Source organism: Cyprinus carpio, chromosome B13 (genome assembly GCF_018340385.1).
Source record: "Cyprinus carpio isolate SPL01 chromosome B13, ASM1834038v1, whole genome shotgun sequence".
In the NCBI taxonomy this organism is placed as follows: domain Eukaryota; kingdom Metazoa; phylum Chordata; class Actinopteri; order Cypriniformes; family Cyprinidae; genus Cyprinus; species Cyprinus carpio.
The window spans coordinates 20,433,927-20,458,062 of NC_056609.1; the positions used below are offsets into that span (position 1 = coordinate 20,433,927).

The window sequence follows — 24,136 nt, forward strand, 5'->3', positions numbered from 1 at the left end:
GTCTTGCTCTCTGTCTGTCTATGGCTGCCACTCGAGCTCTCTCAGTCCGAGTGCTCCACTTTATGCAGATAGACTCATCGTTCCTCTTTCCTCCCTCCGCAGATGCCCCGTCCTGTGAGCGCTGATCAATCCCATGCTTCCATGCAGCCAGGCATGCACGCATCCCCTCACCCCAACAGCCAATCAGCTCAGCCATTGCATCACAGCGGCCCCCCATCCTCCCAGCACCCACGCCAGCCCCCGCCCCCCCAGCAGCCAGGCCAAAACAGTCACCCACATGCCGAAATGACCTTCAACCCCGCCGCTGATGGGCAGGCAGGTGGCCAGGGACCTGCAGACATGCCCGAGCCTTCTCTGGATGTGAGTATCTACACTGATGGTTGTATGGGCTTCTTTCATTTCTAGAGTTCTGTGCTACTTACATTTCTCACAAAGTCATATAAGCCTCATGCTTTCGTCATGCTCCAAAGCACTGAGCATTCTGAAAAGTTCTAATTTAAGGAATATTCTGGAAGATTCAGTACAAGTTAAGCTCAATCTTTTGAGCATTTGAGGCATAATGTTGACATAATTACGGCAGAAATTAATTTCTACTTCTCTGGGTTACAATGAGAAAATTGGAATTTGAATTGAGTCTGCAAGCATTAAAATATAAAAATTTGACTTACTAAATCTTTATATTTAAAGTTATATCCAATTTTCGAATGTCTTGACAATGCCACCTCTAAATGATTATTTAAACAGCTTTACAGCTCAAATAATACTCAAACAACAAATAACACTCAAATAACACTACTTTTGACAAATTAAATTTACCTGCCTTTTATAAAATTATTAGCTTAATTACTAGCCCAAAATTGTCCCAGTTCATTTCTATTCTCAGAGCCTCTTTTTAACCTTTTTTTTTCTTTTACTTTTTACAAGGGTTGAATCAAATGTATTTTGTTATTATTTTGCCACAGATATTGTCATCTAAGCTTAACATGTATTGAACCCAGTATATTTCTGTGTATATTCCCAGTATTTTTAAGTTTCTGTAAGGTCATTTGCAAGATTGTAACGTAAATGTGTCTGTCTGTCTCTCTCTGTAGCTTCTGCCAGAACTGGCGAACCCAGACGAGTTGCTGTCATACTTAGACCCTCCTGACCTCCCAAGCAGCAGCAATGACGATCTGCTTTCCCTTTTTGAGAACAACTGACTTCTTTCAGTCGGCCTTTTGCAGAGGCCCTAATTTGTTTGGCTGTCAGGAATCGAGAGGCACCTGAAGACTGACTCTGTACTTTGCAAACAGGAAACAGCCATCCTTTTGCCTCTTCCTCGTGTAAATATCTCACTCTTTTACAAGCAACCTTTTCCACACATAAATGGCAGCCATGTTGGTTGGCACTAAAGTGATATCTTTCAATACTAATGGAAATACATGTGCAGCTATAATCAGTTCATATGAATACGTCACACAGAACTGTGTGTGTGCTCACTAGGAAAGTATTGTAGCATTTTTAATTCAGATTTTTTTTCCTTTTGTGAAAAGAAGACCTGAATAGAAAATATATATATATTTTTTCTTCCTGTACCGGCCTCTGTGTGTTCGCAATCTCTTGAAGGTTTGTTCTTCCAAGCTCTACCACCATGGCTTCCCAAGTCCTTGTCTGCTGGATGTCCACACTGTTTGTCTGTCCATCTCCCTCAAAAAAGCACAAGAGAATGCGTCAAACTGCACCTGGAAGCCTGTAAAGGAGACAACAAAAGGGAAAAAAGCCCATCTCGGAATCACCAGAATGATCTAACCCTCCCATCCCAGAGACTAATGATGGGAGTTTTGCGAAAGTCCTCCAAACTCTCACGCCACAGGACACGAGAGTGTGTTCTGTTCTAGTACACCACGCAGCTTTGCACCTCATTTTGTAATGCGATTCATATGTCCAGCACCTTCAGACATATGCATCATGTTCTAAACAAATGCTAGAGGGCATCACGGCATGCATTCTTTTCCTTCTCGAGACAGAATTGCAAACATTTCAGCACTGTACCCATAATATTGTGCATCTTCCGACAGACTGTTCCTCCTTCCGTAACATCCTATGGATTCTCCACACTAGTGGTCACAGGGCAAGAAGAAAGCAATTCACATTTCAAAGGGACGTCAGTCTTGTGTTATCTGTCTTCTCTGTGAGTTCTCTTCATGCATGAGGCTTGGTCGTCTTAGGCCCTTGATGTTTGTACCCCTCTTCTGACAAACTGCATACAATGTTGAAACATTCAATTTTGCCAATCGCCCCTTATTTTAAGTGATACTGTTTTTTTTCTTCCTCAATCATTTCTTCTGTTCATTTTAATTCTGCCTTTTATTCATGAACTGTTGTGTTAAAGTTTTATTTTATAATGCACAATATACGTATTGTTCATATAATGGTAGTTTTTTTTTTCTGTTGTTACAATTGTACAAAAATGTGTACATTTATCAAAAGATGTCCATGGATTACCAAAGTTATGCACCCTGATTTGAGAAGGTGGCCCAAACCTATTTTGACAAGCCCATTTTTAAATTTTTACCCATAGAATTTAATCAATGTATAATGTTTCACTTTTAGCAATTTGTTTACAAGTAATATCATAGTTATTACAGAGCAAACAATGAAGAAAGTGTTAGAATATGTTATATATTTATAGATTTTTACTTTTTAATTCAATTATATAATGAAGCTATATATTATCGCAGTACCCATCAATGATTTCGATTCTTACAGAAAATGTACATTTCAGTAAAAATTCAGTCACTTTTATACTGTATCAGCAGCTCAGTGAAGGTTAACAACGTCCATGTGTACAAGATGGATTTTCTTTAAGATTTCTTTGTTTTTGTTTTTAAATCAAAAATGGCCCGCTTCAATAATTGTCAGTATTTATGATATTTGTAACAACATTTCCGTGATACTGATGTTACTCAAAGACTGTTGAAGAAGGCTGACATCTGTACACCTGAATACTGTTTGGGATGTGTTTTGTTGGATGAAACATCGCTGTTGAAACATGTTTCCAATTTAAGTTATTTTTTTATGATTTGCAATATTAGTTTTTAGTTAGTTTTTTTTCCTGTTTTTCTTGGTGTAGAATTATGTACAAAAATGATGTTTGTCGTTGACAGGAAAACTGGTTCAAGTTCTATAGCGTTTGTCTGTAGTTCACTTGTATATCCTTTTTCAAAGATGCACTGCCACATATTCGTTCCCACTTTGTAGACACAAATAGGCATAAACTGAACTTTAAGACTTCTAAAGTCGGCTCTGAACTGTCACGTACTATCGTTGTACAGTCGTTGAAGAGGCAGTGAGTGCTGAGGCGGGAACAGAAAGATTTAAATGAAATAGACTGTGTGTTCACTACTCAGCCACAGGTGAGGGTTCAGTAAGGGTCGAAGGAAAAGGGGGGAAGGGGCACATTAGGGATGCATGTACATATGTAAATGATAAATAGAGACACGTTAACAGAAATGTATTCATTTTCCCCAGGGGAATGTGCATTGTGTATTTAGAATTTGTAAAGCTTGCATCCTCCCATCAGAATCTAAATTGGGTAAAATGAATCTGTGTTTGTTAGCGTCTGTGGAACCTCTAAGCATTTGTTCACTTTTGTAAAATATTCATCCCACATGACTGAGGAATTTGGGGAGGGGATAAAAAGAGACATTTGTGTAATATTTAGCTTATGTGTATTGCTCCATTTCTTGTGTACTTAATAAGGTGCTACAGAAGATAATGAAGAAAATCCTGGGGAAATAATTTGGACAATAGGGACATGGGGCCAGGAGCGGTTCCAAAACATTGTAACCAAAATCCAGAGTTTGTACAATTTTGATATCATGATCAGGAAAATTAAAAACAAATATGAGGTACAATCTGAGGTGATTGGCACCAAACGTCGCAGTTGTCTTTGCTTGTACATTCTGTTGTACAATCATTTCATATTCTAAACTGGTCAGAAGAAAAAAAACAACAACAAAAAAACTAATTGTGATTTTTAGTCTTGCAAAACTGTATGTAGTTAGATGCTGTGACATCCTAATATTTATCTAATAAATATGTATTCAGATGAAACAACCTTCCGGCGTTTCTGATGTTTCATTTGGTTTGCATGTAGCTGTGAGAATCTGCAGTGAAAAACCACAAGGCCTTACAGTTACTGCAAGAAAACAACCACAAAAAACAAAGCAGAAATGGGAGGCAAATGTTTTCTATGTGTAAAAAGGCTTTCTCATGGGAGCACATGGGGGATAACATAGTGTTTCATCTAAGTTACTCGGATCTTTTGAATCATCTCGCTAAAAATAAAAAACGATTTGTCCATGTTATAATAGTAGGCTATGCTGTTTTGAAATTTAGCCAGTCAGACTGGAAAGCAAATCAGTGAGAACTGTCCAGCGCGAAAGAAAAAAATATCCCTTGACAATAACGTGGACGTTTTACATTTGAATATTGATGATCCCGAGAAGCTTATAATGTAATTGAATACAAACTGTTATTTTGGCTCATCAGACCACATGGTGTCGCTGTTGATTTTAACTCGACGCTCTTATGGCTCTCCTTTCCTTGATCACAGAAGAACATGTCACGTGCTGTGTGTGTACGCCAGTTATAACCTTGAGTGCTGATTCTTATATGTATCTGTTGATGGGTTTTCAACACTACTACAGTAAGAATGTTACAGATGAAAAATCGTATGAAATACTGCTCTGTCGCAATCGCTGCGAACAGACTGGTTTCAGGACCGGTGAAGAACCCTGTTGTCTTTATGGATATTGCAGCTGACGGCGAGTTCATTGGAAGAATTATTATTGAGGCAAGTCACGGGTCATTTACGCTGAACCACTGAAATTTGTGATGTAACATAAATGTTTGAATCAGAAACTGTTACAATGAAAAGAACAAGGAATTTTTTTTTTTTTTTTTTTTTAATGTCAAGGTATCCAGTGACTGAAACTAACTTGAATAATGCATGTTTTCACCAGTAGTTTTTGTTGTAACGTTAAATATGACCATTTTTAATAGTAGGCTAATATGTATTATTATTAGTAAAGATAATTGTAATATAATAATACTTCATAAACAACAATAATAATGATAGTCATTATTATTTATAATTATTATCGTGTTCAGTAAATATTAATATTATTACATTATATCGATATTCTAAAGACAGGTTTTTCTTACTTTATTTGCAGCTTTATGCTGACGTTGTACCCAAAACAGCTGGTAAGCAAATATAGGTTTCATAAAAATAATTTAAAAATTAATATATAATATTAATCTAATAGTATGTATATGACCTTGCAAAAATTACAGACAAATGAAAATGTACAATTCATTTTAGATATAGTGTATAAAACACAGTATAATGTATAAAACATGATTTAAAAAAATAAATAAATCTATATTGTTTTATACAGTGCAGTTCTCATATTGGTTCTTGTCTTTCAGCAAATTTCCGGGCCCTTTGTACAGGAGAGCATGGCTTTGGATATAAGGGCTCAGTATTCCACAGAATCATCCCTGAGTTCATGTGTCAGGTAAACTATTAGTGCTTCTGTTCATTGTGCCCTTTAGCATTACCATTATTTATTACATAAAATGTCATCTTATATTTTTCAGTTTTGTTTATGCATTGGTTATGAGTTATATGTTTTGGTCCTAAGGCCATCTGATGATTGATGTGTTGCTGACAGGGTGGAGATTTCACTAATCATAATGGCACTGGTGGAAAATCTATTTATGGAAAGAAATTTAACGATGAGAATTTCAAGCTGAAACACACTGGACCAGGTGATGTCACTACTGTTACCGTTACTGTACCATACTTGCAATAAACTGTCACCAAAAGAGAGTACAGCTTTTGATTACACATGGGATGAAACATACATTTTTTTACGAATCTGTAAAAGGTTGTAAACGAAATGTTAGCAATAACAGAGTTCTATAGTTCTACAGTCACATTGGTAGCTGACAACATAATTTATTCTAAAATATTTAATAATGCAATTTGTCAATGGAGGACAATCCAGTTCTGTGGAAATCCATAGTTGCTTTCTGAATGTGTCTAGACATGGTATCTACTCAGTTCCTCTGGGATCTGATTCAGCTCAATTTCATCATTACAAGCCTGTGGAACAGTGCAAAAACTGCATGTGCATCTGCTTACAGCCACAGGGTGGTAGTAAGGCTCCCTCAGTTGCAGAAATTCTTTTGTAATCTCCAAACAAATGACCTACTTTCTAAGCAAGTCAAAGCCAGCCTTTCCTAGGGCATTTTTGGTGCCAGGGGGATCCTACACCAGCAAACCCTCTTGATAGATTAATATGGGCAAATAGTGTTGGGTTGTGTAATACATGACTGGATGTAATTGTAGTAGAGAGCCGTAACTTACCCAACCCAGATGTTGTCTTTCATCCAGTACCCCCTGCTGCTTTTCAAACTCTTATTTTTTTATTATCTGGTTGTTATTGTGGAACTTTTGATTGTTAGATTTTCCCTGAATCTCTATATCATTAAATTATTCAAAGTGACAAATTTGCCTATAAAAAGCATGCAGTAACTCAGGAGGTGGTCTGATTTTCTCTCTGTCTTTCTCATGTAGGGGTTCTGTCTATGGCAAACTCTGGGCCAAACACAAATGGATCCCAGTTTTTCATCTGCACTGCAAAAACAGAATGGTATGATGGTGGAACGGTTTTTGGTTTAATTGTTACTCATCCCAAGTGTTGATGTTCCTGTCGTTCTCTTTCAGGCTCGATGGCAAACACGTTGTTTTCGGGCAGGTCAAAGAGGGAATGGAGACGGTCTCTGTAATGGAGTCCTGCGGCCTACATGATGGAGGAACTGTAAAGAAGATCGTCATCACAGATTGTGGAGAACTCAAGTAACCAAGGATCTGCATTCTTTCAATGTGATCAAAGGTTTTCACAACAAACTGCTTATGCATGCTTATGCATATAATTTATATATATATATATATATATATATATATATAATATATATATATATATATATATATATATTTTTTTTTTACATTTTTTTAATTATTTATTTTTGCTATTATAATGTGTCAGTCTATGGATCCATTGAGGTGTTTTATGCTTACTAGGTAAGCAAATGATTACTTACCCCTACACAACAAATCTTACTTATGGGTCAAATGCCATGGGCCATAAGGGAATTTATACTGTTAAACCCTTTTTTTGGCTTTGAAATTAGGATAAAAGCTATATGGAGATTGTTTACCTTCTAAGAACTATGCCAGAGAAACCCCAGGAGGTTTTTTAAATAAATAAATTACACATGAAACTGGTTTTGACATATGGAATTTCTTCCAGGATATTTGCATCCTGTGCCCAATTTATTTTTTTTCTTTAATGACTCAAGGCTGTTTTCCAGACGAGGGCCGGCTACAACTGCAGCAGTATATCTAGTTGAGTGGCATGCTTTTTAAATCTTCCTGAGAATGATCCCAAACCTTTTTTTAGACTCTATCCAGCGACAAGATTTCCTGTCCCCTAAAGCAGGATATGACATCCTGTTTGGCTATGAAGATTCTCCACCTCCAACGTTAAACTTTCAACAAGAGTCCTCTGAACATGTTCATATAATAGTTGTGGAGACAGTTGGGAATACGAGTTTGTCAGATATGTTCCATTATAACTGCAGCCAGCTGACATTCACATACCCTGAAATGAAAATGAGCAGTCCGTTTTAGACGGTGTGTAGGTGTAGCTTATCACAGTAATGCCTTATGAAAGTAAATTATGAACCTTTGTGGAAAACAGTGCTCTTTCCTAAACGAAACCATATGGGGTCTGAACTCACAACTGGTTTGTTTGACTTCTCCGATTGCAATGTTGCTATAGAGACATTCTCAGTCCCGCTCTGTTTAAGTCTGCATTGTTGCAACAAACTTGATATAATTTGGGCCTCCACCCTCTAGTGAAGTTTAAGGGATTTGGAATGTGTAGGCCAATTACTTAAAGTTGGCTTCAAGAGTAAAGCTAGTGTCATAGCCAAGTCCTGACGTTCACATACAGCGCTCATGTGTTTACAATCATTACACGTAATTAGGCCGAGTGAAAAAAATACACATCTGTGTCTTCAAACCTGTGCTGTTGCGAAGACCAGGCGAACGCTGAACTGAAAGAAACACTCTTCGGGGCTATTCGACAATAAATGAATGTGATGTCAGAATGACAACTGTTCCCCAAGGCTTCAGACTATGGTTTTCAGTTACACAAGCATCATTCCCAAGGACCATATCTAAATAATTAATCAGTCCATACCGCCTTCAGCGTGACTGATTTAAAATGGACACAATTTCCCAACACCCAGACACGGGCCAAAGAACATGTTGAAATCCAAAAACAGGCTGCACGTATATTTGGCACAGATTGAACAGAAATATATATCATTGTGTGCTGTTAGGAAAAAAACGAAACAGAGTCATGATTCACTTAGGCAATGTTTTAATCGAACAAACTTCTAAAAGCACAGTCTTCAGTTTTCCTAACTAACAAATAAGGCACATATCGGAATGCCGTTTCATGGACGCAGAGCAACAGATTTCATCTCGTCCCACATTCTAGCACATTCTCTCATCATCAACACTTTCTGTTGCTCGGTCCACTCCAATATGATAACAAATATTTTACAGACATTACAAACATGAGTGTTAAATCAGTACTTTCAGTAAATCTATTAATGGTACTGGAAACCCAAGAGTGAATAGGCATTTATTAATGACTAACAATTAGAGAGGTGTATTCTACAAAAGATATCTTGGCAAGAATTAAACGTATTAATATTAAATAAGAATACATTGCACAAATGATCAATCTTGAATCATTTAAAAAACATGCACATGCAAACTTCAGTCCCACACACTTGTTTGAAAAATAGCCTTAGATTTTTTCCCCATTTTTACATAGGAAGAAAAATATTTCGACATCATTCCTGGACTTGGCTGTAACTGGAGACGGCTAACTAGAGCTCACAGTTTCATACAGTATGGGCCTGATTCACAAACACATTTCGACCATGTAAAAGGTTTGTACGTGCAATTCAGTGTAATGGTCAATGACTGAAGTTAGTCACATTTTTTTTGCCACTGTTTTGCGTATATAAAACACCTCAGTAAAAAGGCCCTACGACTTACAGAGTGCGAGTCAGTCTCGGTTATGTGAAAAACAGCTGTTTGTGATGGAACAAGTGTTATAGGTTTCCTATAAATGCAAATCGAAACATTCATGCTGTATAGCAAGACACGTAAAAATTCTAAACAACGTTGAAGCACACATATGCTCGTAACAGGTAAGGTTACTATATACCGATAACATCAAGAATAACAAAACACAAATAAAATGGCTTGTAAGGGCATACTAATTATGTACCAACTTTTGAATAATATTCTATGTAGTCATCAATATTTTCTTCATAGAGTAGCTTCTGTTGCATATTTTATACAAAAAGAAAAAAAATTGAATTGTTAAAAAAAGAATAAAATCCTTCCATAAATATTTCTGTAGGATTTAACCAAAGATTATTGTAAAACATCAAAAGAAGAAAAAACAAAAAACTCCCAGTTCTTTTACATCTCAGCATTTTGCCCTTTTTCACATACAAAGTTTTAATATTGCATCATAACATTTTGAAAAAGTTGATAATGATGGTAATCGAATATATACACAAAATACATACTAGTATCTTTGTAAGGGTAAAAAAAACAAAATCTTGTCTGGATATCAAATTGCTCCAAAATCTTCATTATCTATATTGTTTCCAAAATACACATACCTTTAATAGAAAATAACAAGTTTATACTGAAAGAGAGCTATAAAAGTCAAGTATATGTATTTCAAGACAAAAACACATGCACAAAAAGCACTTTGTATAGTTTTAAATGCATGTACACTCTGTCAATACCACAAGCTCTGTCTTTCATTCAATAAAGCAGAAATTAGGGGAAGCTCATTTACGTAAATATGTCTTCAACAAGGACTGTTATCAATTTAGTCACGTATATAGTGCAATGCAACTATTTTGCAATAATAAAGCAAATTTAATAACGACGCCTCAATCTAGTGGTGCATTGGGTCATCTGTTAAAGTGTACAGACCTTACAATAAATTGAATTGATCCCAAAGATGCAAGGAAATCATTATTTGTAGACTACCAGCTATGGGTGATCAGCAATGATTATGATGAAGCTGGAGTAATCGTTTATTTCACTGGATATTTTCATTATGCCATTCATTACGGTGTTTATCAAAAAGCAGAGTTACTCATTCCAGCCTAAATGAGGCCTGAAGTAAACCTTGGCATGTAAGAATGTGCGCACAGCGAAGCCATTAGCAACAGCAGAAAAACACCGTTACCAAGAAATAAAGGGTCTCAGAAACAATGATGACGTCCAAAGAACAAAGCAGCGACTCGCAGAAACAGCCTTGTTTTTTATTTAACAGTGATCTAATGATTGACTCCCTGGCAGTTTATACTTCTTGAATTTCCCATCAGAAACTCAAACCCATTTTTTCAACTAAAGTAAAATTGGCTGGTTAACATCTAATCGGCTCCTTTAATTCCTCAGCATCATACATTACATTCCTTGGCAAAAATCCTGACTTTTCATAACCAAGCTGTGTTAAGGCACTAGACGTTCCCTTCAGACCAGATTCCTATCTCCATCAGAGTTTATCCCAATAAATGAAACATTAACTAATATTCAACAGAAAATATGTGGACTCCAACGATAAGTAAACAATTATACACACTGTATTTATGCAAATGCGTTTAACTTCATATGTAAATCTAGGATTAACAACGCAATGATGACACAATTCTCACAATATCTATCTTCTCACTGGAACACATAAAGCTACATTTATTGTTTAATTATCCTGGACCACACTCAAATATGATCAATTAGTACTTTGTGTGAGCCATAAGAAGAAGTAAAGGCACATAGACGAGATCCTGTACACACTTACTTCCATCCAAATATTAACATCCTCCCATCATAATGTTCTCACTCAAACATCTCTCTCCAAATGTCTTCTGATCCAATGTACCCAAAGTGTTTTCTCGTTACATCTCAAAAAAAACTCTTCAGCATTACTTACTTTGTCCTTCTTTTCCCTTTACAACCATATATTTGTCCACTCAAATAGAAAATGCTTCCCAAAAATCACAGTTTAAACTGGGTGTAACTCATCAGGTACGTTTGTAGCCAGTGCATAACCATGCACATGTGGGTTAAGGCAATAAAAACGTTAAAAATTATGGATTTCATTCTGAGATATGAACAGAATGATTGTGTAAACAGCAGGGAATTTCTTTAATGAAACATATTTTAGTGCAAGGGTCAAATTCAACATTCTTAAAAATAAAGGTTCTTTATGCATCCATAGTTCTATTAAACATCCCTAGAACCTTTTCATTGCACAAAAGGTTCTTTATGGTTCTTTAGGTTATTAAAAATGGTTCTTTTAAAAACTGTTCTTCTTCTATGGCATTGCTGTGGGGGGAAAAACGTTTTGTAACCTTTATTTTCAAGAGTGGAGGATGTGAATGAGTCATTTTGAATTTAAAAATAAATGTTACATAATATTGAAATGAATAAATGACATTTTCTAGAGCGGTGTTTATATAAGACAGATGCACACTATTTCATCTGAGATGTGTCATTCAAAGACACTCATTATCCTGAGGCAAATATCTCAGCAAAGAGCAGGCGTTATGTTTTTAATTGTTAGCACATGGACTGAAAAGCTCACATTTTGACCCCTGTACCAAAACACTTCAGCTTTACAAGGGTTTCTAAGACGTTTGAAGCAGTTCTCTGGCAACAATTGACAACATACGTAATCACATTTCAAAGGACGGTGACGGTCAGCTAGCCATGGCTTTGTTTCGATCATCCACACACTTCATTCGACTGCACGCCAATGTAAGGAGCTGATGACTCTGCATAAGCTGCAATGGTTTTGCATAGTTGCCAACAACTCGATTCAAATGCCTCCAGGGCTGCATTTAACCAACTTGACAAAAACATCTCACATTTGGCAATTCACACACGTACGTGAAATATATAAACTACCTGACGCGCTAATCCGAAGCATTAGAAAATTCTATTCTACAGTAGTTTCTAATGGCAAGAGGTGGGGTTAGACAATACCAGTCCAGATATAAACACAGATGAAATTATCCCAGTTTAGTTAATTCAATTGCACTACGAAACGATACACAAACATAAATAAATATATGACACAAAAGCTAGGGATGGAAAGTCCATTGTCCCTCTGTTAATTCACAGTTAATATGATGTGCTATTGACCCAAAAACTCTGCAAAGGCACACTGGGCCCTTGTTTGAGCAAACTAATGTGACACCTTTAGTGCTCGGCACATCCTCATAGTTCACTTGGCAGGGAGAATGAAGGGAGAGTCTGTAAACACACAATCAGGGGACGCAATGGTGAGGTAATCCACTGCGTCCCGTACGGATAGAAATACTGTCCCAAACATATTCAATTGTCCATTATACACAATAAATGCGTTGCATGCTGCTGATACACAAAGCCGTTACTAGCATTAGAGATATTTACATGAATATTTTGGCACTTTTCACTTTTTCTTGGAGCGCTTGGTAGGCGAAGCGATGGGAAAGGGTGGGGATGACCTCGGGATCCTCCTTATTGCACACGGCGGCAGTAGTAGCCCAGGACTTTGCACTTCTCGCACAGATGCTGCGGGTGTTCCTTGCTCTGGTCGGAAACGTCCAGGCCATCAGGTTTCTCTAAAGGACGCTGAGAGGAGCAGAACATGTGAATCACACTTTGAGTGCATGTGTACTTCTGTCCACAACATCAGTCAGGTTGAAACTGGAGAGTTCTTTTTGCGTTTGGCTAGACTCTTTGGAGATATGGTTTTGGAGACAAAGTATCAGGATCTCGTAGGTCCAAGTCTCAAACCACAATGGACCAACCGCAGGGGTGTGTCAGGAATTTGTTTAGGATGGCTATCAAGAGCCAATACGTCCTTCTTGTGTTTGCAATCACTGCCAGAAGTACATGTTTTGTTATTAAAACTTCATTTCATTTTTTCCCCTCGGTAATTTTGCCGAGATTAATATACAAGAGGATTCCAGGCAAGTTTAGGTGCCTACAGGATTCCATCGCTCAAGACCACAACCAGGGAGGGAAGACTCTATAGCGAATCTTTGTTTCGGACGCGACGCAAAAGACACTTAGAACATACATGAGCCAAATCTTTTTGGCGGTTGATCACAAATAATACTTTTGCAATTATTTGTTTTCCCACCCATTGCTTTTAAAAGATCGTTTTACAATCTTGTTATTCTTTCCTGTACATCTTAGTTGCGCTCTGTGAATTACAGAAAACCAGGTTACGATGGGCCACTGGGAGGAGACAGTGCTGTAACCCGAGGGAGTGTTTGCTTGTGAGCCAAAGGCTTTTGTGAATGATAACCAGAGGAAATGTCTAATACCTCTGTGAATTAATAATTTGGCAACTGCAGCCTGATGCTCTTAATAAGCAGAACGAATTGCTGCCAAAACCAAAAAACCCAGGAAGCTTGGGAGGACTTTATATAATTCCTCTGCTCCATGTCTGCTCTCATACTGTAAAGATGTCAGCCGTGTTCCCTGTGCATGTCGTTAAATATGAGAATGATAAAAGCAGGGATCTCCGGACGCCTGCTTCTTGAGCACATTCTGGCTATTTTATGCAGCAGTGTGGCATTGGCACAACTCAGATACTTTCACTAAACGTCCACCGGGATTGGCTGGAGAAATAAAATACTTTACGGTGAACAATCTGGAGTATTGAATGATTTCCATACTGCACGACTTGGAAGAATGATTTCCATTGTGAGAGAACAATAAAAACTGAAATTTTCATATGTTTGCTTGAGTTACAGGGAAAGAAGACCAGCTGCAAACCCTTAAAGGCCTTTTGATATATATTGCAGTGCACTGCACATCTCGCACGCTTACTGCAGGAAACATGTTAAGTAGGTGAGACTGAAAAGCTAAAGAATTTGCTTGTCAGAAGGGAATTAACCATAATACTCTGTCCTGTGGAAGAGTTAGCCTTCTCAACAGCTGATTCCTTCGGGTATGACAGCTGCTAATGCATGTGGATGCAAACTACTTGTAGTGAAGGTAATTGCAGTGAATGCTTCCCTCTTGAAAGATATTTGCATGCCTACCTGCATAGGACCGTGTAGTGCTTCTGTAAAAACAAGGTTAAACAGCAAGTCTACAGATGTGATTTAAGAATAATGACATTAATGCTTTAACTGTTGCCTTATTGTGTACACTACAACATGATAACCTAAAAATGTGTTTCATATGGAAATATCCAAACAAACAGATTTTATTCAGGTCAAAAACATTATTTAAAATTAATCCAAATACAGCTTTTTTAGATAACATTTATAGGTTGCCGCTTTTTACAGTGTAGATGAGTTCAGTGTTTAATGACTTCCTGAAAAACGACCCCTTCGATGGGTTTGGGTTAGACAGATGCCTTGAGTGTCTCAGGTTTCAAGGGTACCTGCTGGGCCCTATCTATAAGAACTTCTTGGAAGATTCCACCATATGTGCTTACTCAGTTAACTGATGGATTAGAAAAACTTGCATGTAGTATTTTAGCAATACAGTATCAGATTATATGAGCTGTTAAAAGATGGATAATATACCTGTTTATGAGGATAAACATTGATATGGCATTTGATGCATTCCTGTCCCATGTTGGCCCAGGAGTTCCCACTCATCCACTTCCTCTTGCACTTAGGGCACTTGTATTCGCCAAAGCACCTCTTCTTGCCTTGGTATGGAGTCAGTCCTTCACCTTTGGGTCTTGCCTGAGAGGACATGTCAGAGACAGAGTCTGATTAATGAGAGCTCAGCTCAGAAAATCTACATTCGTCCGATCAGCAGAAACAGTTCTGACTTAGTGCAGCTCAGAAGCAATTTGAAGCTTCTGCGGATTGTGAAAAATTTGTATACATTTGGGACTGACCAAATTTTATGCAAATAACTAAAGCATTGCACACAATCTTTGATGTTATTAAGTACAATCATCATGCAGTTTTGTTAAATAAACAGCTTTGACATTTTTATTAAATTCTAGCTGATACTGATAAGCTGATAATAAGCTGTTTTGTTTAAATTAATTTAAAATAAAAGTGAATTTGGACATTGCAAACCTACAGAATGGAAAGTTGGAAACTCATTTTGAAACGTAATTATCCTGTAGAAAACGTAGTGAGGGAGAGAAATTGCTAATTACTAAAATCTATAGGATTGGCGTTTTTTTTCCCCTTTACAGCAGAACATTTTCTCACAAGGATTATATAATGGAAGTAGTTTTAACAAAGTGAGTCAATGCTGACATCAATAACTAGGCCTCTATAACAGCAAAAAGAAAAGACTAAGTTTTTCCCTTGAGTATCAAAACATTATTTTGGTCAAGGTTTGTCCAAACCAAACACTTAAAATGCTTAACTCGAGTCTGTCAAACCCTGTCACAACTGATTCTATGCTGCTCTGCGAAAACACAAAAAACATCTAAACAAAATGTTGATACTTACAGAGAGCTGCTAACTTAAAATGTGGCACGTTTTTTTTCTTTCTTTTTTTTTCCATCTTCCTAAACTGAACAAGATGCTATGTGTGGTATGGCAGACTTTTGCTGGAAAGTTCAAACTCCAAACCACTACACAAATTTGAGAACTCTGTATATGGGGAATTCTAATGATTTTAATTATGTAAGTGAATTCAAACCTCAACAGATAATTGCGGTGTGGTCTCAGTATACTTTCTGGTCACAGAGTGGACATTATTACATACCCTCTGCTTCCTTTTTGACTCAGCTCTCCTAAAAGAGAACAGAAAAGTGGCTAGTAGCACATACTCCATGAGTGTCTATGATTTTTACCAAATTGCTGTGACACTAAACAGGATTTAGGATGTGAATCCATGCATCCAACCGTGTGTAATCTTGCATAGCAAATCACCGGCTACCGGAGTGTTTATTCCACACTGTTAAGGAGATAGGGAGGCCTAAAGCTGCTTTACTGGTGTGAGGATTTGGAAATGAAGTTCCAGGTCCCATATGAGCAAAAAAGTAGTGATATAATTTATTAGCATCTGCTTCCATCCACCCAGAGCCAACTGACACACTGCATGCAAAAGACTCTCCTTCCCAACCTTAAACAGCATGAGTCAACCACTGTCAACCAAACATCGTCAACAGTTGGAAAGCATGACGTTTGTGGCTGTTGTTTTGGTGATACGCTCAAACTTTGCAGAAAGTCTGATGCAAGGCCATGCCTGTGATGGTGCCGGTGCCAGTCCCTGTGCTATTGTAACGCTGGTGGTCTGGTGGGGGTGAAGTCCTAAATCAGAGAATAGGCAAAACAATCAGCGATATCTAGTGTCAGAACCACTGCTTTCCATCACTGGTTTCCTTCAAACATTTAGTAATTAACTCCACATGGAGTTTGATTTTGGTGTCAAGGGCTGCCCCATGGTCTGAAACTCAGGTGTGTGCCAGATGCCCTTGAATGGATAGAGTTAAAGCTTCATATCAAAAAAGAGTAATATTGGGAAATATTATTACAAAGTATTTTAAAATAACTGTATTTTTATTTATAATATAGATGAGTACCAAAACTGCAGATCATGTGACACTGAAGACTGGAGTAATGGCTGCTAAAAATTCAGCTTTCCAAACACAGGAATAAATTACATTTTAAAATATATTCAAATAGAAAACATTTTTATTATTATTATTATTATATTTCACAATTTTCCTGTGTTTACTGCATATTTGATCAAACAAATGCGTTCTTGGTGAGCATAAGATAATTTTGTTCAACAAAATGTAAAAAATCTTTTGACCGGTGGTGTATATACAGTATATAGGGTTGTATAAACCTCGGTCACCTTGCCTGCTAAACTGTACCACAAAGCAAACAGTGGGCAGATCTCCTCGAATCACAACTGGACAAGACCGGACAGGCACTCGTAAGTTACGGCATCTCTACGAGAGAGATTTGATCAGCATTTTTGAAGAATTCACAACTCTGTGAAAAAGGCTCTATATATCCAGCACTGCAGAGGTCTCAGGGGAAGTGCCAGAGGACACACATGATTTTCTGTTTACAGTAGTCTGACCTATTTTGGTTGTGTTTTTAATAGATTTTAGACCAATAGAGCTACACTGGCAGTGTGAAGGAAACCTGGCGAATTTGACATTTAGATATTCTGTAGCTCATAGAGAGGAACTAAGCTTTAACTCAACCAGGAATGGAAAGGCGATAAAATATGAACAATGTATTGTTAAATATGAGTGAAAAAAAAAAAAAAAGATGGACTTTTTTCTTTAAATAAATTACAGAAAATAAACTTTTGTTGCTCATTTGAAACACATTAGTCTCGCACTAACCACCGGATCAAAATCCACAAACCCAGGAACCCAAAATGTATTATCCTATTGTTTTAGCTCTGAGAATATTCCTCCCACAAAATAAGCAATTGCTCAAAACAAAACACTCATTATTTTCCAAACGCAACAATCTCAGAGGAAATAAAGCAATGGAGAGTATGCTCTACTTACAGTCACCACCAGGGAAATGACAAACTAATGGCGTTGTCAGAAATGCCACAGTCTAAATACATCCTGACCAAAGCCTGTGTGTTGCAGATTTGTGTTTACACAGTTCTACCCCGTGCATTGCTCTAGAAGTAATGTAACCATTTTAACCCAACCCGAGCTTAATGGACACAGCAGGTTTGTGTAAATCAATCTGGCTGTTTGTCCAATGAAAACAGCTTAAAGACAGGAAAGGGACTCGATAAGAGCAACACTGAATGAATAGCTGATGTTTGATATCTCTCTCCCATCCTGCCACAAGTCAATGTTTACCTCAGAAGCAATATGCATTAGCTTTAAGAGGGTTTTTGAAGAAAGGGCCCTCACTATCCAGCTGTTCGAGGGAGTTATAAAGTTATTTTTGAAGCAAAAATACACAAAAACAGCCACTCACCATAAACACATACACACAAAATATTTACTGCCTGTCAACACTCAGTAAGGTGAATCTTGTTCCAAAGACCCGTACATTGTTAATCCTAGCAGCCTTAAATGAGAGCAGGTCACACTCTGAGGACTAAGCAGAACATTTCTGAGCTTTCTGAATACTTATGACATCGAAGAGATCGAAGTATCCAGTGACTGTAAACACTTATGGAGAAGAGTGATCAGATCGAGTGTCTTCTCTCACCATCCCTCCAGCTCTGTTCCCTATGGAGACTGAAAGAGGGGGGCGATTCTGGCTGTCCTCGCAGCACAGCCAACCTCCCCGCAACAGGACAAATACCACAGCACGGCAGTCATCGCTCACAGCTGGAGACGTTCCTCCAATCAGGCCATACAGGACTGAAGGGGGAAGGAAATCAGAAGCAGATGGGTTCCACACTGGTATAACATGAGAAACTTTAAAAGTCCCTTTTCAGATCAGGCCTCTGTTTTCAATTAAGACTATATAGATTAACAAAAGGGTGCCAGAGGAGAAAAGTGAGAGATAGAGATTCAGTGTTTGGAGAGAGATAAGACTTAAAGGAGTGGGAAATGTTACGAAGGGTCTGGTCAGGGTGAGTTCATAAAAGAGCCCACTTAAATCCACTTTTTAAAGCAAATAAATACACACAAACCTGCATCTCTGCTTGCTTTCTATAGTATAGTGCCTCCTAAAGTACAATAAATCAATAAATAAAAAGGTAAATAAATGGTTAAAATGAATAAAAGAATCTTCCGACAGAACATTTACATTTGATGTATTTCAGCTGTCCTTTAAAAAAATCAAAGGCAATTAAAAAAATAAAAAATCTTAACGTCACCTCACTGATGACATCATTCAAAACCGTTAATAAAACTGTTGTCTAATGGGAGCAAAGGCAAAATAGTTTAACATAATGTGGAGGTGTTACAGTGTCTTGCCATCTATTTGAGAGAAAAGGCAGATCTACAGAGGCCACAAATTTAATAAAAATTTAGCGCATTTAGCTGTTTTTATGTTATTTTGTCTGTGTGCAAAATAGAGGAATTCTTGGAAGGGTGACTATGCAGTTTAAGAGAATTCTTGGAGGTAATTGCAAAAAACCACTTCTTTGGCCCAGGCTGCTGAAGTTTGGTTTTGCAAGGAAATGCATGTCAACTCTTGGGGCAGAGAATCAACAGGAGACTTCAAAAATCCAAACACTTTTTTTTTAGTCTTCACAAATGCAGTACAAAAAAAAAAAAAACAGTTGTGCATAATGTTTGGCTAATCATGAAACCTGCATAGCTGGCCATCCACAAACATTCAAATTCATGCTTCTTGCAAATATCACCAAAAATCTGTCTGATTTAAGTAAACTCACTGAACTCAATAAACACTGATAATTGCTGGACAGAATATTTTCCTATATACATGTACACAAACACATGTACAGTGGCCGCCAAATATTTAAACTATTTGGAGACTTAAGCCACACAGCTTGTGGAAAATGGGCATAAAACTGCATAAAAGTATTTGCATTAGTCAACAAAATATTAAATTAATTAAACTTTAATTAAAAATTAGAATTGTACAAATTTTAGATGAGACATTATGTATGCACATATATATATATATATATATATATATATATATATATATATATATATATATATATATATATATATATATATCTCATTGCATTATTTAACTGTATTTTTTATTTTATTTTATTTGTATTTTTTATATATGATATTCAGATATTTTAATTGTGACTTGTGTCCAAATACTTTACATAAATAGGTGTCATCCCAGCGCTTAGCACATGTAAACAGACATGAATGTACCAACGCGTGTTACAGAGCTCTGAGTCATTAGCATCACAATGTGAGAACGGATCAAGTGGAGCTCTGTCTGGCCTGGATGAGGAGATTCAGCCAAGGCCAAGACAGAGCCTGCAGATGGCCTTTCCCAGAGTCCCACACACAAGAATGATAGTGTGAAGCTCATCAGCTGCGTCTGTGTGCGATTTCCGGAGTGCTCCGCGAACGGCCGGACTTGAGCAAGCATTCCAGTCAGGTGCACGCTGGTGTTATTTATTAATCCCCACTAGGGTGGCTAAATGAGGCTAGTGTTTTCTTGGGTCTCTCCATGTCCTTTTCTTGTGGGTGCAGCTGTCTCTTTTTACACCCGAAAGGCAAGGACAGCATCGCAGAGACTGACAAGAGGGAACAGGTGTGCTGTTAAATGATAAATCTCTCAGCTCATAATGCCTCAGTGTTAGGAAAAACAATCCAATCACGCACAGTCACTGACCAATTTTGGGAGAAATCAGAAAGCAAGAAAAGTTGATGTTGACATGTTATAGCTTTAGTTGCTGACCTGGGGTCAGCCTTGACATTTTTTATTGATGATTGGTGTTGGAGAGTCTAAAGTAGCTGATACTGGATCTGTGTTCATAAAGAGAAAGAGAAGGAAGCTGCTAATCACAAAGAACTAGTCATTAACACCTCTGCACTATAATGATGTCACCGGTAACAGTTTGCAATATGGTTCAATTTATAAAAATTTGTTAGTGTATTAGGTGTCAACTAACAATAAACCTCATTTATTAACTTTAATATTATTTAATACATAAACCTCCGTTTGTTTAGCATTTTGTAACAAGTCCTCTTTTTTTTTGTATAACAATACAGAAGAACAAATTAATTAGCAATGCAAAATTGTTGAACAAAATACAACCATGTTTAGCATTTGTAACAAGTTTTGTATAACATAACAAATTAATTAGCAATGCATAATAGGTTGGCGTGAAATGAAAATGAAATGTTCTAAACACATGATCTTACTTTAATTAATTTTTTGTATTAGTTTTTTTATTTTTTTTGAATTAGTATTTTTATTATTATGTTGTAATGACAGAGAGCCTACTAAAAACCTAACCTTTTTTTACAATCAACTGCATGCTCACATTTAAATCTGCCTCCGTTTATTCGATGCATTGGACCAATCCCCCACCCTGCATAGTCTCTTTTTTGATAATCCGTTTGACTCAGATATACATCACAATACAGAAGAAAAGATTTGTTGCTACTCAAACAAATTGAACAGTTTTGTAAAGCATTGTTGAACAAAATACAACATCAGACCTACAGCAATACTGAAATTCAAACACGTTTTGATTAAAAAATGTTTTGAAAATAATCTATTATAATCAATAATATTGAATATTTTGCAAATATCCCTGGGCTTTACATATGCTGAAAATTGCTTTTTTGAGTTGTATATTAAACCAACAAATGCCCAGTGGTCACTAATAATCATAGATACAGCCTTTTGAGCATAAAAGTTTTGCTCAGCAAGATTGGAAATTTGAGTGTACATTTGTTGTTTATAATTATAAGTTTAAGTAATGTTTTGTAAGTATTTTTTTTGGCGTTTGACTGTTTTCTTGTTTGGTACTTTGACTCTTTTCTTGGTTAATACAAAGCTAAGTAAAATAATCCAGTCTGCCCTTTCAGCATCTGGAATCCAATGTTTTCAGTATTATAAAGGCCCCAATGGGCCAGCATCTGGAATCCATCAGTATAAACAATGGAGGCCCCGGTGCTGGAGCCTCTCGCCCGGCTCCCATGGGACTGCACTCCACACAGCACAGGAACACCAGTCCCACCAGATACAACGTGCTCAATTACCCCACATCGAAGTTGAGGGGAAGAAAACTCAACTTTCTACTAATCTGTATTTGGTTTGGCCGGGACGCAGAAGAGATTGATTCACCAAACAAACAGAGATCAAACTTAGCCATTCCTGAGGGGTACACTACACCGCTCTGTTAACTCTGATAATTAGCTGCAAATCTTTTGATTAAGATTCCTATTGTTCAGTCCATTGTAAATGAGTCACACATGATGCACTATGCACACAAATACGACAATTCCTCCACCAAACATTCAGTGATGGGAATTGCAGCACTCGCTGTCCCTTGACCTCTATTTTCTAGAACTGAAACATATGTTATAGATTACACTAAACAACAGACATTTGGCTAAAGTGAACAGCAATCTAACACTTGCTCTAAAATATATGGGTTTACAGAATCCTATTGAGCAGGGGTGTCAAACATATGGCCCGCAGTCCGAATATACAGCCCGTGGAGAAGTCTAATCTAATTTCAAGAATTAAATTACGATGAAAACATTCCCAAACATTTATTATATCTGTATGATCGATTCATAATATTCTACTTTTTACAGCAGGATGGATTCATTTGTGTTACAGCAACAGAAACATTTTTTTAAACAAATTGTGGCACTCAGTCTACGTCTCTTACTTTTCACATAAACTGGATCTGTAAGTGACAGAGCAGGCATTTTCTGAGATTTTCTCAATCATCATATAATAATAAATAATTATAAGACATATACTATACACATGCTATATTGTGGTTGCTGTTAAATTAACATTCCTTAATTATGAATGTTGTATATACAGTATACATTATCTAAAGGTCTCCGGTCAAATTCCAAATTCCAGGATGTGTGAGTATGAATTATGCAAGCACCCTCTATGGGTTCACCAAGGTTTATCAAATAAGAGTAAAAAAAAATATCAGACGCCTAGTCCAATTTGGCCCGTGACCTAAAATGAGCTTGACACCCCTGTGTTAGTGGTGTAAAGTATGGTCCACTCACTTGCTTGAACATGTTGAGATTGCTGGCAGTGGGAGTTGGCATTTCATAGATTCCAGACTAATATAGCAAGACCAAACCCATATATACTGACTAGTGTGAAAGAAACGGAGGATGCAGAGGTATGCAGCTCTCATGCATGGCCTCTAAATACTAAGCTAAGTGTAAGAGAGTGCCTTTATGCTAAATCGAGCTGCAGAACATAAACCCATTTATTCATGCAGATGTATTTACAAACTCTAGTAATTTAAGTACCACTGGGGTTAGGTCAGTGAAAGATGTACAGATCTGGCCAGACAACAAATATTACATATGATTATGTACAAAAAATATATATAGCTATATAGGAGTTTTTAGTTACACAAAGACAGGCTTTGCCTGGGACCTTCATTTGTCCACTAGCAGCTCCTCCTTTACAGCAATGACTGCTGAGATAAGCATTTTTATCTTCTACAGTGCTAACTATAAATGCTAGCCATACACAACCACTGCATTAAAACATCTTACACTGGTGAATTAAAAAAAAATACAGTGTTTGATTACTTTCTAAATATCTTGTTTATATTGTGTGAACTATATATTTTTATCAAATTGTTGGTTAATAAAGCATTTAATAAGCCATGAGAGGACATGCATTACAGTGATTTTATCTCAGCTAAAGGGTGTTCTTCGGTTAATGTCTTCCCTAAAATTCCTTTAACTGTGATAAGAATCAATGTAACACACAACCTCATGTGGCTTATTACTTTTATAAAAAGGCAGAAACAGATATAAGACAGGACACCAGTATTAAGTGAAATCAAATACAAAAATACTCAAATGATATAGTTCATAACCTTAACTGTCAGCTGTTTATGGTCGCCAAGCACCATAACAACTCTGTGTATTAATATAGATGGCATGGCTTTGAATGTAGCTCATCCAGTAAGAATTTATAGTCGGAACTATCCGTCTGTCTCATAGTTCACATATATAAATACGGCTTGAATAATCATTACAAATAAGCTGTTTTGGTACAATGACTCATTAAGTAGGTGTTTAACCAGACATTCAGAGGTCATTGCGAATCAGTCAGCCTCTGATTATGACACCCACCCAAGTAAGTTAATAGAATATCCAGGGTTTCTGAAAAGGCTTCATGGGGCAACATCCTAAGCAAAGGCTGTACTTGTGCATCATTTCCAAATAGTTTTCCAGTCATGAATAAAAAGTAACAATAGTATAAACTTCTCCAAAATCTCAAAACAAAGGATTTTATAGCAAAAACAGCAAAGAGCTCAATACTGCAGCCTCCAACATAACACTCAATAAATAATTTCTTGGGATCCAGCATTCTTCTTATTTAT

The 24,136-nt window shown here is 37.0% G+C and overlaps 3 protein-coding genes across 17 annotated transcripts in view; 2 read left to right on the top strand and 1 right to left on the bottom strand.

Annotated features, from left to right (window-relative positions):
- The window catches only part of LOC109100672 (zinc finger MIZ domain-containing protein 1-like), a 123,884-nt gene extending 119,786 nt beyond the window's left edge, over positions 1-4,098 (top strand). For all 15 annotated transcript variants that reach the window (XM_042737179.1, XM_042737181.1, XM_042737183.1 and 12 more), the window contains 2 exons: positions 103-360; positions 1,092-4,098. In XM_042737179.1, coding sequence (XP_042593113.1) covers positions 103-360; positions 1,092-1,199 — 366 coding nt within the window. In that variant the 3' untranslated portion in view covers positions 1,200-4,098. The remainder of the gene's footprint in view (positions 1-102; positions 361-1,091) is intronic.
- Positions 4,099-4,221: 123 nt separating this feature from the next.
- On the top strand, positions 4,222-6,989 carry ppifa (peptidylprolyl isomerase Fa). Its single transcript, XM_042737196.1, has 6 exons — positions 4,222-4,837; positions 5,220-5,250; positions 5,476-5,564; positions 5,721-5,817; positions 6,629-6,704; positions 6,779-6,989. The coding sequence occupies exons 1-6, from the start codon at positions 4,697-4,699 to the stop codon at positions 6,912-6,914; spliced, it is 570 nt and encodes a 189-aa protein (XP_042593130.1). The 5' UTR covers positions 4,222-4,696; the 3' UTR covers positions 6,915-6,989.
- A 1,495-nt stretch (positions 6,990-8,484) lies between these two features.
- Positions 8,485-24,136, bottom strand: part of zcchc24 (zinc finger, CCHC domain containing 24) — a 34,725-nt gene continuing 19,073 nt past the window's right edge. The window contains exons 3-4 of the mRNA XM_019114113.2: positions 14,755-14,919; positions 8,485-12,838 (exon numbers count right to left, since the gene is read on the bottom strand). Of these exons, the coding sequence (XP_018969658.1) occupies positions 12,725-12,838; positions 14,755-14,919 (279 nt within the window). The 3' untranslated portion in view covers positions 8,485-12,724. The remainder of the gene's footprint in view (positions 12,839-14,754; positions 14,920-24,136) is intronic.

Excerpts from the sequence above, each read along its gene's own strand:
- ppifa (XM_042737196.1), top strand. The coding sequence starts at position 4,697 with ATGTTACAGATGAAAAATCGTATGAAATACTGCTCTGTCGCAATCGCT. Across the intron at positions 5,565-5,720 it reads TCCCTGAGTTCATGTGTCAG|GGTGGAGATTTCACTAATCA; the intron begins GTAAACTATTAG and ends TGTTGCTGACAG. Across the intron at positions 6,705-6,778 it reads TGCACTGCAAAAACAGAATG|GCTCGATGGCAAACACGTTG; the intron begins GTATGATGGTGG and ends GTTCTCTTTCAG.